At 38.3% G+C, this 14,885-nt stretch overlaps 1 protein-coding gene across 14 annotated transcripts in view; it reads right to left on the bottom strand.

The window, feature by feature from the left end:
* Positions 1 to 240: 240 nt before the first annotated feature.
* TLN2 (talin 2) overlaps positions 241 to 14,885 on the bottom strand; it is a 146,173-nt gene continuing 131,528 nt past the window's right edge. For 13 of the 14 annotated variants that reach the window (XM_041418350.1, XM_041418348.1, XM_041418354.1 and 10 more), the window contains 5 exons: positions 10,303 to 10,428; positions 8,497 to 8,559; positions 8,220 to 8,402; positions 5,911 to 6,036; positions 1,872 to 4,958 (listed from right to left, as the gene is read on the bottom strand). In XM_041418350.1, the coding sequence (XP_041274284.1) occupies positions 4,830 to 4,958; positions 5,911 to 6,036; positions 8,220 to 8,402; positions 8,497 to 8,559; positions 10,303 to 10,428 (627 nt within the window). In that variant the 3' untranslated portion in view covers positions 1,872 to 4,829. Of the gene's footprint in view, positions 880 to 1,871; positions 4,959 to 5,910; positions 6,037 to 8,219; positions 8,403 to 8,496; positions 8,560 to 10,302; positions 10,429 to 14,885 lie in introns of those variants that run through there. The other variant, XR_005953697.1, reaches the window with a different exon arrangement.

Raw genomic sequence — 14,885 nt, forward strand, 5'->3', positions numbered from 1 at the left:
ACAGCCCAGGCAGTGCTGAATATTGATCTGTGTGGCATTGAAGATTCCAATTACTTTTATTAAATTCAGCACTTTAAGAGCAACAAACGTATTTAGAAAATAGCCAGTGACATTTTCTCACTGTCTTAATGCAGCTTCTTTTCCACAACTTGAAAATGCCTCTGACTGTTAAATTAACATTTGATTCAGTACTATGAGCCAGTTTTCATCATCATAAGTTCTGGCCTTCTAAACTTAATGCTCCATGTAATTTTTTAATAAAGAGATGTTTAACTTCATAGCAAAACTTGTTACATATAACCGTGCCAAAAGAAACCTCCTTCACCTGGATAAACCCTCACAGTGGACATTTTAGAATGGTACAAAGTCAGCAGCCCTTGTTATCCATTTTAAAAATCAAGAAAATAACCAGGATGGAAATAAAATCATGTTTGTCAGAGAAGCTTTACACCATCCAAATTAGGCAGTATGCACAGAGTTGTATTTGACATGGAAAAATGTCAAATTTTACAAATTTTTTACATTTAGAAATGTAAATCATTAAAATATGAAAGCAAAACATGACTTCCCCCCAAAAAACCCTGAACAACAGCAAGTATTGAACATCCTTGAATAACTGGTGTTTGATTTTTCCATATATTTGCGTGGTTCACATGTACTTTAAGGGTATTGAACAGTCCCAAAGGATACCTGATACAAAGATAGTGACATATCATAAAGTAAGCACTCCTAGTTTTCTCTGTGCAGCAGAACTTGAAATGGAACATTCTTCTCTGTCACTTGGGAATTTTAACCTCTTGCAGGCAACTTCAGCCTTATTTTGCTTAAGGAGAAAAATATTCCTTTGCATGACCACCAGTGTGCACAAGTCACAAATACCTGAAAGGGGAAAGAGAAAAAAAAAAGAAAAAAATCTTTCAAGGGGCTTTTGGCTTATTGTTGGTGAAGACCAAACTAAAATATATTACCTATTTATTTTTATGGCCAGATGAATACTACACAAAATGGTGTGGCAGCATGACCACAAACTTCATTGTGCCACTCTTGGGGTTAAAACTTTAAAAGGAAAGGAAGACATTAAAGTGAGAGCTGAAACCCCTAGAAACTTCAGCATAAAATTTCAAAACTATCTTGAACAGAAGGTTCTTCCACTGCAACAAAGTGCTAGTTTGAGAAAAAACAGGGTTTGTACTGTTTTTTATGTTTTAAAATGTTTTTTTTTAAAGTGACAAAATGGCACTTATAGCTCGGTAAATGAGGGCAATTTCTAACAGAGTGGTGACTCATGTGACTAAACAGTTTTTGCATTTGGCATCACAAACTGTGCCACAGAAATATGTTCTTCCATTAACATGACCAACCACAATGTGTTTAATGTAAGTAACATGAATATGGAAAAGCAGGTTTCAGAAATCATGACAATTATGGGCAGATAATGCTCTTTGTTAACCATGATGCAATTACATAAGGAGAAAACTTACAGTGAAAGCTACCTGCCCCTAAACCAAGCCCACTCCTAAAGGGGAAAAAACCCAAAACCCAAGAGGTTACAGAATATGTAGGGATGGTAAATGCCATACTCCTGGGCTGAACATCTTACCAGTTTGATAAGACTGATGAAAAACAGAAATGCACTCATGATCTCAACATATATAGGTTGAGGAGGTTTCTAGATTGCACTCCTCCCTTCATTAGCAATTAAGTAATGAACATGCAGAAAATCAAAGGGAAAGGGACATAAGAAAAAAGTCTGAATTCAGTTTTTGTTTCAGTTTTGAGGCTTCTGAAGTATAAAAGTTTAGACAAACAATGAAATATTCAATTTTTTGAACAGTTGGGAAATGACATTACACTATTTGTACACAAAGAACTTTGAGGCATTTTGTTTTTAATTTGCATACAATTCTCAGAGTGGATTTCACATGAAGAAGGGTGAGATACAACAGAGCTCATTCATCATTTCACAAGTTAACAGAACAAAGTAAACATCTGTCCTTCTTATTAATTAGCATCTACCCCTTACTCCAACTTGTCACTTCCTGCTGCAAGTTCCCATGCCAAAGAAATGGATGGACTAGTTCCAAACTCCACAGATGTTCACATGTGAACTTCAGCAACACTGCAAATTATAACAGCAAGGAATAAGTTGAAAGACTTTGGATGACCTTATATTAATGGTTCACAAATGAAGACCTAAAATTCTGAGTAAAAAAATACTTCAGTTGTCCAGCTCAGCTATTCACCTGACTGTGGTTCCTCTATCGAGCACCCAGCTAAGGAAAAAATACTTTCTGTCATGTAAGAGGGGGCACTAAATCAGAAATAGAGAAGTCTCAAAACAGCTGTGCTAAAATGGACTTCCCAAACACTTTTCTCTGGAGCACAATTTGAACATGCTCTTACCTTCTACATACTGATAAAGTTTTCTAGCTATATAATTTCCATACATAGCTGCATTTGACAAGGTTTTTTTGGTTTATATCAAACTGGCAAATACCATCCTGACCCAAGTATATTACATCAGTATTATCCCTACAATAAAATAGTGGCATGATGTTAAAGAGAGCATCATCTTTCTTCATGCTTTAATGAGATCAAATAACAGTTAAAGGTAGGTTGAAAGGGAAGTAGTAGCAAATCTGTCTTGCAGATCTTTCTGAAAGAGATCAGAAAGTGAAGCTGTCCAGGTAAGAAAAGGAAAGGCATAAGCTGTAAAGGAGTTGAACCTACCAAAAGGAGCAGAAAATCCCCGTCACTTGAGCAGTCTTTATTTAGGTCTTACAACAATAAACACCAGTTTAGCCTTCTGCCCAAAGACTTACAGAAGCCTTTTTCTCGGTGGAGGATTCCAGACTGTGACACTGTTCACAGTGAGTTGAACATAAACCCGAACTGTGTTGAAGTAGCAAACGAAAGAACTCAGAATAGCACATCTCTGATAGTACAGGGTTTGCATTGCACACACACATCACAGCACATCTGTCAATGCCAGTGATTCCATTTGAGACACACCATTTTTTTCTCATGATTGTGGATTTTCCAGCGACTCTACTGAATCTGAAATATGTCAGTATCAGAGAAGAGACAATAAAAACCTTTTTACACTTCAATATTTATTAATTCTTTAGCGGATTTTTGCTATATATTTAGTACTAGTGTAACAAAATTCCTGATAATTCTGTCTCATGCAGGTAACTTAAATGAGGAGTTAGCACTATCTAAACTGATGAATCTACCATTAGGGGGTTACTGGGGAGTCTACAAGACAGGTGTTTTCTGCAGCAAGGACAACTAGGTGGGTATGCACAGAACACAAGTCAGGCTCAGCTGAATGTACCTGGCTGGATGCAAGGACAGCACAGCCTTCAGAAGGACTGGAGGGGCACATCCTTTGACCTAAACACACTTGTCATTATTGTTAGGAGGGCTTGAGTGGAGTTGGAGACATGTTGGAAACTACTGTTAGGAGAGATGGTGTTTCTGTAGTTATTCAAACAGTTTAGCTTTTGCTACTTAAAGTTGCTGTGATTTGTGTTCTCTTTTTCACATAGTAAAATATGTTACTCTACCCAAGTTGCTATTGTTTAGGTCACAACAGAGATACTGAGAGCATACTGTACCTTTCTGCACAAAGATTGCTGACAGACTGCTGCTATTTCTTCTCTGTAATTCCTTGGTGAATACTTTTTCATCAATAGCAACTATGAAAACAAACTCTCTAGAGTCCAAATTTTTAAAAAATATATTACAGGAAAAACTGTAAATCTACTTGTAAATCACTTATTCTTTTCTCCTACAATTCCCACAGGTTTCAAAACATAATAATTATAAATGTAATTATTAAAATAATAACAAGAGTTGTGATAGTCTTTTGTTGTACTGGGCATTTCCCTTTTTTAACTGAGATACATTCTAACAGAAATACCACAGTACGAACCAGATAATTTCAATAAAAAAACAAAATGCAAACTATTCAGTCCAATGTTAGAGCATGTGTATGTGTGTATAATACTGTAAAAGTAGTCACACATTAGAGGTATATAATTGAAACAGCATTTTCTTTCATGAACCTGCTATTATTGAGGCAGTGACAAGGTTTCCATTTCTTTGTTTTTTGAGCTCTTTAAAGAATGGCTATTGCCACATTATGTAAACCTAAATACTGTACAAGCAGAAGCTTGTTGTATCAGGTAAGGAATAATACTAGTAGTGCAAACAGCTGCAGAGACAATTCCTCCAGTTTTGGGGTGAACCAGCTATATAACACTGAAAGAGGACAGGCTTCTTCTTCAAACCCACACTCGTGCGTGTTTCTCCACTCAGCTATACATCCTTCTCCATCTTGGTCTTCTTTTTACAAGGGTTCTTGGGGGACAACCACCAGCTCATGTGATATTTATCATATGAAAGATTTCTTGACTCTTTTCCTAATATTATCAATATTTTAGAACAAGTCAAGGAACGATAAATACCTCAAGCATCAGGAAAGTGACAATAATACTGACTTAGTATCTTTAGTAAAAAGTGAAACATTCTCTCCTGAGATATAAATCAAGGGAGGAACAGGAATGATGAACCTAACACTGTACCATTATTTGATCATCATGCACCTCAGCTGAGCAGGTGGGAAAGAACAAGTGTTTATTGCCCTCTGCTCATCCAAAGCTATGACAGGCAGTTTATTTAGCTAAGTGCTTGGCATATCAGTATGCTGTCAGAGCAGTTCTCAATGTGCTGTCCCCCTTTAGCTTATTTCTTTAAAAGAAAAAAAGGAAAAAAAAAAAGAAAACAAAAGAATAAAAAGGAAGAAAAATCTCAGCAGGTTAAAGTTAACCCTCATCTTCTCTCAGCTCTGTGGGTAGAAATTTGTATTGCTGTTGGCGGATCTGAGCCAGTTTTTTCCTTGCCTCTTCCAGCTCTCTCTCCTTCTTCAGCATTTCTTCTTGGGCTGCAATAATCTAGAAAACAGAAGCAGCAAGGAATACTGTCTGAAAAATAGTATTTCTTTCTCTATGACACCACAGTCACAGCTGGCCCATGTGAGCATTCTCCAGAGAAGCACCTAATTTCAATGACTTCATCAGGAATTGCTCAAATATTTCCAGATGCCAGGACTAGCCATCAAGAAAAGTATTTCATTTCCACTTGAAAAAAAAGAATCTACCACTATAGTTTTACCATGCACCCATGATGAGTTTTACAGCTCTGCATTCTCCCAACATTCAGCAGGGTGGGGGTTTAGAACATGTAGAATAAGCACCATATCTTAACAGAATGTCTGAGTGACAGTAAAATTGAACATTCCTTACTGCAGGTATGCACAGTATTTTCCTGCATCTCAGAGTGCCAAAGAAAAAATGACAGCAGTACAGACATGCAGAAATAATCAAGTCCAGTATCTTTTAAGTAGCAAGTACAGTATATGATGTACCTCATTCATTAAAAGGAATCTAGAAGTTGGTACCTCAGAGCCTTAAAATCTACTTTTAAATATTGTTATAATTTCCCAATAATTACTATGGTCACAGTAACAAAACATCATTGGTTTTTATCTCTCATTCTCTATTTCTTTGCTTAAATATATGCAAAATCACTGTTTCATTAAGATTTGGGAACATTTGAAGTACATAAGAGAATCCTGAAAAGATCCATTCATTTAATCAGAACAAAAGTAAAAGCAATTGGACGATGGTAACTGCTATTACAGCAATGCTCAGTGGAGAAGTGCAGCTACCACGCAGGACATCACTGTGCCCTTATGTCAGGGGATCATGATAATGAGGCATCAAGTAATTGATCATAGATTTCTCAATAATTTGTCCAGCCTGCAATGCAGCAGGTGGACATTGTAACACCCCTCATTTCTGTGATGGCTTTTCCCTGCTTTATGTCAGGAGTGATTGTACCAACCTGAGCGATGCCACCCACAAACTTTGTTTTGACCACAACATCATCATCCTCTGCTTTTCCAAATGCTGCTTTTTGGGCTGCCCTGACGAGATTGTCTGATGCACGCTTGACAGCATTTCCTGCAGCCTTTGAGAACAAGAAGAAATTTAGTAATAAGGGAAATACATAACTAATATGGATTTGTCTGAACATCAAAACAAACATCTTTGCTTGACTGTACAGGAAAGGTATGGGGGTTTTTTCCCCAGTGAAAAGCAAATTAATCTTTGAAAATCAGTGGTACAGAGAGAACAAAATTCCTTTGTTTAAGAAGTTGAAAGTTGGAGAAGTCACAAATGAGATTTTTTTTCCCCTGCAGTTTGAAATAAAGCAGTGGATGAAATTACGAGTTATATTATGCTGATCGACTTTTTTTTTTTTTTTTTGAGAAAGAAGAACAGAAACTAAAAACTACTGTATAAAGATCTTGTAAACCAATTAAGTTTTTGAATTAATGGACTTCAATCAGGGCAAGTTAGCAACTCCCACAGCCATAGTTATCTCACATTTAAACTTTTTTTTCCTAAAAATTCTCAGATTTCTAGAGAGAAACAGTCAAACATGTGTAATACATCTTTTGTTGTCTGAACTGGATACTGCCAGCAGCCCAAAACAGCCTGCTCCCACATGCTAGAGACACACTGGCACAGGGAAGGGAAGGCACAGCTTCCAACCTTCCCTCCTTCCTAGGCAGGACCAGCTCTGAACCTGTCCCCCTGCCTTTCCCTGGCCCTATCCCATATTTCCAGCTGCATCTCACTTTCAAATATTCCTTACCAAAATGATCCAAGGATAAATTATTTAAAATTTGCTCTGCTCAGTCTGGAGCTCATCCAGAAAGAATGGAAACATTTCCAATTGCTTCATTAAGTTTTGGAAGATTCTCTAACAGCGCTTTCCAAATTTACATTCATGGGAAATGCAGTTCACATTGGGGTATGAAGGAAAAAACCAAGACACTCTAAGTCCTGAATCCAGTCTATTGATTAAAGCTATGTAAAACATTTCTGCTGGGGGCAAAGCCAGCTGAAAAGTCTCAGTAGTTTTGGCATGTCCACCAGTAAAAATATTTAGTAGACATCAACTCACTGTTTTTGCTATGATAAAGGACATGATTTCCAAGTGCAAACTGCTCTTCCTTTCATTATTCATTCTGGGACTGAAATGCAGCTTGGTAAAATGGCAGAGTTCAATTTCAGTCCATGCTTGGGCTTGTTTCCTTTTCACATTCCCTTCCAATTTCTCACATTTGATGTCTATTTAATAATATTTGCCCACAATGACAGAGAACCCCAAATTTCCTGTCAGAACTGAGAAAGTCTCTAGTAGTTGAATTTTTCCTGTTTCTGTTGTTTGTTCTGCATTTAAAATTCCTTTGGACCCATCTTAGCACATAGATATTACGGAAGAAATTGCACTATTCCAGTTACTGCCACCTTCCCCACACCCTTTGGCAAAGTCAGTCTTTGACTTTGAAGGATTCAAAGGAACAAGGATTCAGTATAAAGCACTAAAACCATCTCAGCCTTATAACTGCCCTATGACATTCCACTGTTTTCCGTAGAAACAAACAGATTTTTCACATATTTTTTTTCTCCTAAATATTGAAACCGTTTTTCTACTTTCAAAAAAAATGATGACATCAGTTCCTCATGCTCAGACAGATACTGAGTCATGTGTATTTCTGTTAAATTTGATTCTGCCTAGCCATACATGAACTGTTGCACTGAGTGTCCATTAGCAGCAGCTGTGCAAGTACAAGAAAAAGGGGAATTTTCACTGTTCACCAAAGGTGGTATAAAAAAGGCAGCTGAAATAGTTGTATGTATGTTCCAGGCTGAGCCTGCAGGGCATGATGTCAGAGAAGGCTGTAGTCATTTTAAAAATTACCATCCTCAAACAAAACTTTTAGAGACTTTAGATTTTACCCATCAAAATACAGTGTTAATTCAGCAGCAGCTGAGAGAAGCTCCACATGAAATGGATGTGTAACATAAAAGGGAACCAGTTTTATGTAAAGAAGCTCACTCAGACTTCAGTTGAGATGTTGCGTTAGATTCTCCTCTGATTTTTGTCTAACAATGATTCTCCATTTTAGAAATGCTCTATCTGCACCTGCTGTCTCTTGACTCCTAGAAACAAAGGAAGTCTGACCACAGCCCAGGCTAGCACTTAGAGAAATACTTGTTGAACACATGCATAACCTTGGAGTGCTGAAGCTCTGTTTACACAACACTGCCATGGGCTCTCAGTAATTAAAACACAAGTACCTGTAGCCTCCTCATGGCTTCAGAGTCGTGATCAGCCTTCACTTTGCAAGCCACAAGCAACTGTGCTGTAGAAGCTGCAACTTGTTTGGCAGATGAGATGAGTTTCTCCTCACTGGCATGGCCCTGAACTGAGGCATTTGCTGCTTCACAGAGATTGCTGGTTGCAGCTGCCACCATTCGGGCCTAGAAGGCAGGAAAAAAAAGTCACTGTGTGTTCTCACAGGACATTATTTCTTCAGAGAACGTGCCAGTTTTCTCAAGAGAAGTAGTTACTCACAGCAGAAATAAGTCCCTGAGACCACTGTCCATCATCAGCTGCATTTGCAGGGATTGCTCCAACCTGAAAAAACAGTTCAGAGATGGCTTACAAGAAAACAGAAAATAAAATTGCTCTCTCTCAGACAAGCAGTAATCCATGAAAAAAGGAAACACCTGTACCTATGACTCTGCTCAGCACATTCAAGAGCAGAAAATCCAACTGGAAGTCAGTTGTCACAGTAACTGTGCTTCCAGCACACATCTGCCTGCTCAGCAAGTGTCCAACTAACTATACTGCTTCAGCTGACCCATTCTTGGAACACACAGAAGTAATTACCACAACAACCAGTAATTAGCAGACTACTGGTGGTTGAAGCCATAGCTGAAGCAGCAGTTCCTTAAGTCCCAGGCTTTAAAATAACTTACTTCTCTCTCCATAATACATTTGAATTAACATTATTCTTTCATCTCTTCTCATTTGAGCACTGTGGGAAGGTACAGATCAGAAAGCTTGACAGGAAAGCCCCTTAAGTGCCTTCATGCCTAATAATGGCACTTTAGGAGAGCAGCCCACTTTTCTGCATGGCTTTTCCACTGAAGTGTTCATGGCATCAGCAGTACCAGCAACAATTTGAAGACAGTTTTCTTCCCATATTAGTTGAAAGCAATTAAACTCTAGAGTTGGTTGCCAGACCCACACCCCCAGCTGCATGGGTCTGGGTGGTTTTTGGAGAGAAGCTGAAAGATGTGAAATGTAAACATGGTCCAAAAACTTGTGGTTTAAAAGAAATGGAAACAGGCATTTAAGCATAATGAAAATTCCAGGGAATTAAATCAAATCACTAAGTGCAGCATCAACATAAACAGAAGATATGTTCTCTCATAAATATCGTGACACTTATGTAACTAAAAAAAAAAATCAGTTATACAAAAAAAACCCACTAGGTCCCTAAAGTATTTAGGTTTCAAGTCTTTCTTTCCTCATCATCCCCTGAACAGGTATTTTTAAGCAGACCACAGATGAAGTGCTTGTTGGTCCTGTTAGAAACAAAAGCACAAGCTTTCCAGAACCCAGGCTGAAGCAGACATCGTAGCCTGATTGGGGGACCCATGATAGAGCCTGCTCTGAGTTAAAATCAGGTGAAAATGGAAACCATAGCTATACAACAACAATGGTCCTATAATAAATTGTTCTCAGAGGCAACATACCTGGTTGATGTTTAGATTTTATCTTTCAGAATATACTGACTGTGAAAAATAGTGATGGATGTGAAATGATTTACAGAATCTCAGTTCTGACCACACCAAAAGGATGCCACGTGTTGTAAACACTCCTTGCATTGATTCTAACAGTAACTACAGGCATGGCCACTTAAATGTCCTGAATTCACATGCAGGCCTGTGTCCCCATTGAATCACAAGACACTGAGGGCACAATTACTTAAGCCTTTTGCTGTTCTGGTCCAGAGCAGTATTGTGCATGGTGACATTTGGGTTTGGATCCTCAAACTGTTGTGTGGGTCTATACATTACCAGCTTGAATCACAGATCTTCATGAAGTGAAAAACCCTCACAGCAAAACTCCCAACAACTGAGTAATTTGAAGAGCCAAGCACTTGATTACACTTGTGAGGTTTGAATAAATGTAACTGTGGTATTTTTTAAATAGGTCTGGGCCATGTATTGTAATGAGCAGTTAGCAATTTACATTTTCATTAGTCATTCCCAAGCTCCTTTCCTACTGTTTTTAACAGAACCTTTAGGAAACTAGATGAAATTTTGATGCTTTCCCCCACTACTGTTGTTACATGTCCTGTTTACCCACCTTTCCCTGAGCCACCAGTTCCCTCTGGGCTGCTGAAGCTGACTTCACAAGGGCACTGGTAGCAGCTGCAATGGATTTAGCTGCTTCCAGGATCTGTTCTTCGAAATCCAGAGTCTCATCTGCTTGCTATAACCAAGAAAAAACAATGTTACACATTCACCTGAAAGCAATTATACTTTCAAGACTGAGGACATATACAAAGACAAGAAGATTCTGGAACACATCAGTAAAGTCAGTAAGACCTATAACATCATTTTCTGCAAAGGAGTTTTGTGTGGACTAAAGCTGGGAGTCAACATAAAGTATTTGCTTGCCCTTGTGCCTGCTCACACTGAAACAGAGCATCACACAAGATACTTAAAGCCATCAGCTTTCTAATGCATTGCCTCCACTAGAGCTACTCTAAGCCACATTCAGAAAAGTGCAGGTCTGAAAAGAAATTCTTGTATTTGCTATCAAGATTATCTCTGTAGTGCCATAATAGTGGCTTCCAAGATTGCTAAACTAGGGAAAGCATTTTCTAAATACTTAAAGATTTAAGGCATTGAAAAAGAACAATGATGAATATGTGCTGTCTCATTCACCTGCAGTAAGGAATGTAAAGTAGGTACCAAGTAAGAGCACAGATTTGACAGAGCTGTCATTGCACAGAAAGCAGCTTTGTGCAGCAGTCCAGTTCAGTGATCTTGGAGGTAGGAAGCTCCAAAGGTCTGTCTGGAACACTTCAGTCATCCAACAAGCATGTGCAAAACCTCCTAATGAGGTTTCTTACTATTTAAGATGTAAATTTATTGTTCTATAAAAACTTTCCTGACCTTCAAATAATTTAAACAAATATTGAAAACATTTGTCCATCTAAGCATGCTTACTAGCCTTTGAACAGTTAACAAAATTAGATAGACATGAACAGTTATTGTTATTTTAAACAGAACCAGGCCTGGGCCTTGTATTCTGATAGTTTTTTATGTAAAATAATCCAACAGAATGTATTTTTTGTGAACCAGTCACAAGCCTACTGGAATCCAAGGCTGTATGACAAGTAGGGCTAGTGGCTACAGTATCAGGACATCCTATTTTGTGAGAGAAAAGGCTGGTGAAATACAGGTTTATTCTAACTACAACCACAACATTCTTGTGTCACACAACTAACTTTAGAAACACCAGCCAGGTGGGCTAGGAGTTAAAAAATCGGGCACTTCATTTGCAAGTCTAAGCACATCCATCTAAATTTAAGTCAGGTTTAGTTCTCCTGTTACTGCAGTTTGATGAAATAGTCAATTATAAAATAATAAAGGATAATGATAAGTAATTACAAAATGACCCATCAAGCAGCACTCAGTCCTACAGCACTTCACACAACTGTCACATAGCTAAAAGTCCAGGAGATGAAACAACAGTATCCACAGACACCAGAAAAACTGAACCATCTGAAAATCAAAACTGATGTGTAGATAAAGGTGTTTGGCACTTTAATGTTTTTCTGTTTTTTAGGAAAAGCCACCTAATCCATGAAAGAATATTTATCTTGCCTTGCTATTGAGCTATTCCCATCAACTAAAGTATATGTCTTTGTAATAAAAGAAATTGCTTTGGAAAGTGAGCAAGTCATGTTCCACATAAAATTTTGGCAGTGCTTGCAATGCCACATCATGACCATTATTATACCAAAGTACAATCACACTGGCCCTCTACAGGCCTCAAGCCTTATTGATGAAACTGTTCTTTCAGTCATGACATTGCCAGAGTGATTAAATGGAATCCAGTAGAGTATCTATCAGAATTATTGTCCTTATTAAAACAGATGCATTATTGACTTTGATTTGACTAAAGACAAACAGGAATATCAACAAAAGTCCCACTGACTGACAGTCAATTTAGCAGACTGTTATTGTACTTTTACTTTTGTCCAAGATTTCTTGCTATCAAGTTCTAAAATTCTCATTTCCAACATAAAATATATTATGTGCATTACTCTTTATATGTCAGCACTGTCAGGAATTCAAACTCAAATGAGTGAGAACTTCAATATCTGCTTATTTATTACAAAGGAGGTGTCAGTCTTTGTTGACGTTTAATAAAGTGCTCATGGCCATAGTGTGATCTACTGGACAGCTGTGTATGTGCCCAAATGGAATTCAATTTGTGAAAAAACAGCCACCAAAAAGATGCTGAACAAAAGCAGTCGTAAGTCAGTTCAGGGTAGTGAGTAGACTAAATATTGCACACAGTTCCCTAGCAAAAATTAGTCCTTTGTAAAGAGAATGCCAAGAAATCAAAGGTTGCATTATCAGAGTGCCATTGTACAATGGCTGGATTAACTTCCACTCTGGAGCAGCAGGTGAAGCTCAACAGGAAAACAGACAGCTAAACCTTAGTATCTCGTCTAGTAACAGATTTTTTTCTCCCCTGTTTACCAAGTCACTTTCTTTCCAATTATACTGAAAACCGGGCTTGGGAAATCAAGCCATAGGTCAAGTTTCTCAAACTTCCAAGTCTTGCATTTTCTGACATCTCACAACTTCTTTTACTTCTGGGACAAAACCTCTTGACAGTTGATCCCTTCCGTGAAGAATTTATTTTTGGAGCAGCCTTACACAGCACTCAAACTGTTGAATGCCTGTAGGCTTTTCATCTTTTCTAACAAATCCTTCTTTTCCAGTCCTTCTCTGTGGTTTTCCCTTCACCACTCTCAGGTGTGACACACATCTAAGGGCTGGATACTCAGTGGGGGAGGGGCAGTGCTCAGCCAGCACTGTCGGTGTGCTACTGCCAAAGCTCTACCAAGAGCATTCCCTAGCAATAAGGACAGGAAGCAGCACAAGACTGAGCACAGCAAAATGGCCTACAAGAAAAGTAAATATTCCACCATTCCCACTGTTAAAAGTGTGTGTCTCCTGGACTGTCTTAAGTTCACACTTGTAAACAGTACTTTCACAATGTGTCAGTTCACAGTCTTCATGAATAAAGTTGAGAGCAGAAAATATCACATTGTGAGATTTTAGAGCAGGTATCTTTAGAAAAGCAGATCTATGACAAAAGTGATTAGCTTCTCCTTCCTCAAGCAGCCGCCATGAAGATCAGCATCTCATTTTCCTCACGCCTGAACTAATGTGCTGTTATTAACCATGTGCAGCTATAAATGGATTGGAAAATTAAGTCACCAGAATAGACAAACATTAGACTCAAGACAAAGTCTTTAGAATATATTATCCTTAAAATGTTGATTATGCCACTGAAAGCAAAACAAAAAGATATGGTTTTGTAGGGTATTTTAACCATTTTTCTACAGCATCCCATTATTAGGGGTAGCATAAATAAAGTCAGGGTTAATAGGAAATAGGAAAACAAATGAGCCACCAGTCTCATTGCAAGACAGTAGCAAAAATTGCAAAAGACAAACCATTTTATTTTCAAGCACCTCTAATCTACCTTATAATGAGCAAACTAATATGAGTAAGTTACTGCACTGAGCCATGGAAAGCACAATAACCATTTCAGTGAAAGTCAGTTCTTGGTGCAGCTGCTGCTCACTGTCACAAAGAGCCCTACACACCTTAGAAGTCCCACCAAGAGCAACTCTACTGATACAGGAGCACTCCATGTATGTATTTTATACCAGATTAGATTAGGAGTCTACAGGAAGTCTTCTAAACCTGCTTGTGAGTGACTGTACTCCTTCACATTGCCTTCTACTATGTTAAAACCCCCGGAGACAGGGCAGGACACTGTAGGAATATGTTTGATATATAGTTGGATTAAATAACAACCTAATATATCAAACATATCACACAGAGTCCTGCAGAAAATGGCATCCAGATTTGATTCATCTTGGGTTAAAAAAACAAAGGACCAACTGCTGAAAGCTACCAGCAGGGAACTCTTACTGACAAGACACCCGTGTCTGGAGGCAGAGGCCTGCACAGAAGCATGAAGAGCAGACAGAACAGGGTAGGGACAGCAATGCTCTCTCCTGTCATACCTCAGTGTTTTTTGCCCAGTATTAGCGTGAAGATTTTACTAGATGAAATAGTTTTCTTCTTCTGAAAATTACTAGTTTTGGGGGTTGTTATTTTACAGGAAGTAGCATATTTGCATAACAGAAGGAACATGTATCTGCATTGCAATACAACTGACTCTCCAAATGGAAAACAGAAAAAATAAGAGTCCACATTCAGGAAAAATGATTGTACTTAAAGGAAACATGACAGCCAACTCCTGCATGATAAACCATCAAGATCTCATTGCTTCTCAGATCATTTCCCACCTTGAACACTGCAAGGAGAACACTGAACATGTTTGGTGTTACAGATAGTAGTAACACCAGCTTCTTAGGAGAACCTCAAAGTTCTTCCAAGATATGAGCTCAGAAGACATGGTTCTGTGTTACAGACAGTAGTAACACCAGCTGCTCAGGAGAATCCTCAAAGTTCTTCCAAGATATGAGCTCAGAAGACATACAGATATTTACAGGGTGTCACTGGGGCTGTGGACTACTGGACTAAGCATTTTGGGAGCACATTGACCTGCAGCCAAACAACCAGGATTTAAAGCAAACAAAATAAGCATTGTACAACAAAGCACGG

Source organism: Onychostruthus taczanowskii, unplaced genomic scaffold (assembly GCF_017590055.1).
Source record: "Onychostruthus taczanowskii isolate IOZ18803 unplaced genomic scaffold, ASM1759005v1 scaffold6, whole genome shotgun sequence".
Taxonomy (NCBI): Eukaryota; Metazoa; Chordata; class Aves; order Passeriformes; family Passeridae; genus Onychostruthus; species Onychostruthus taczanowskii.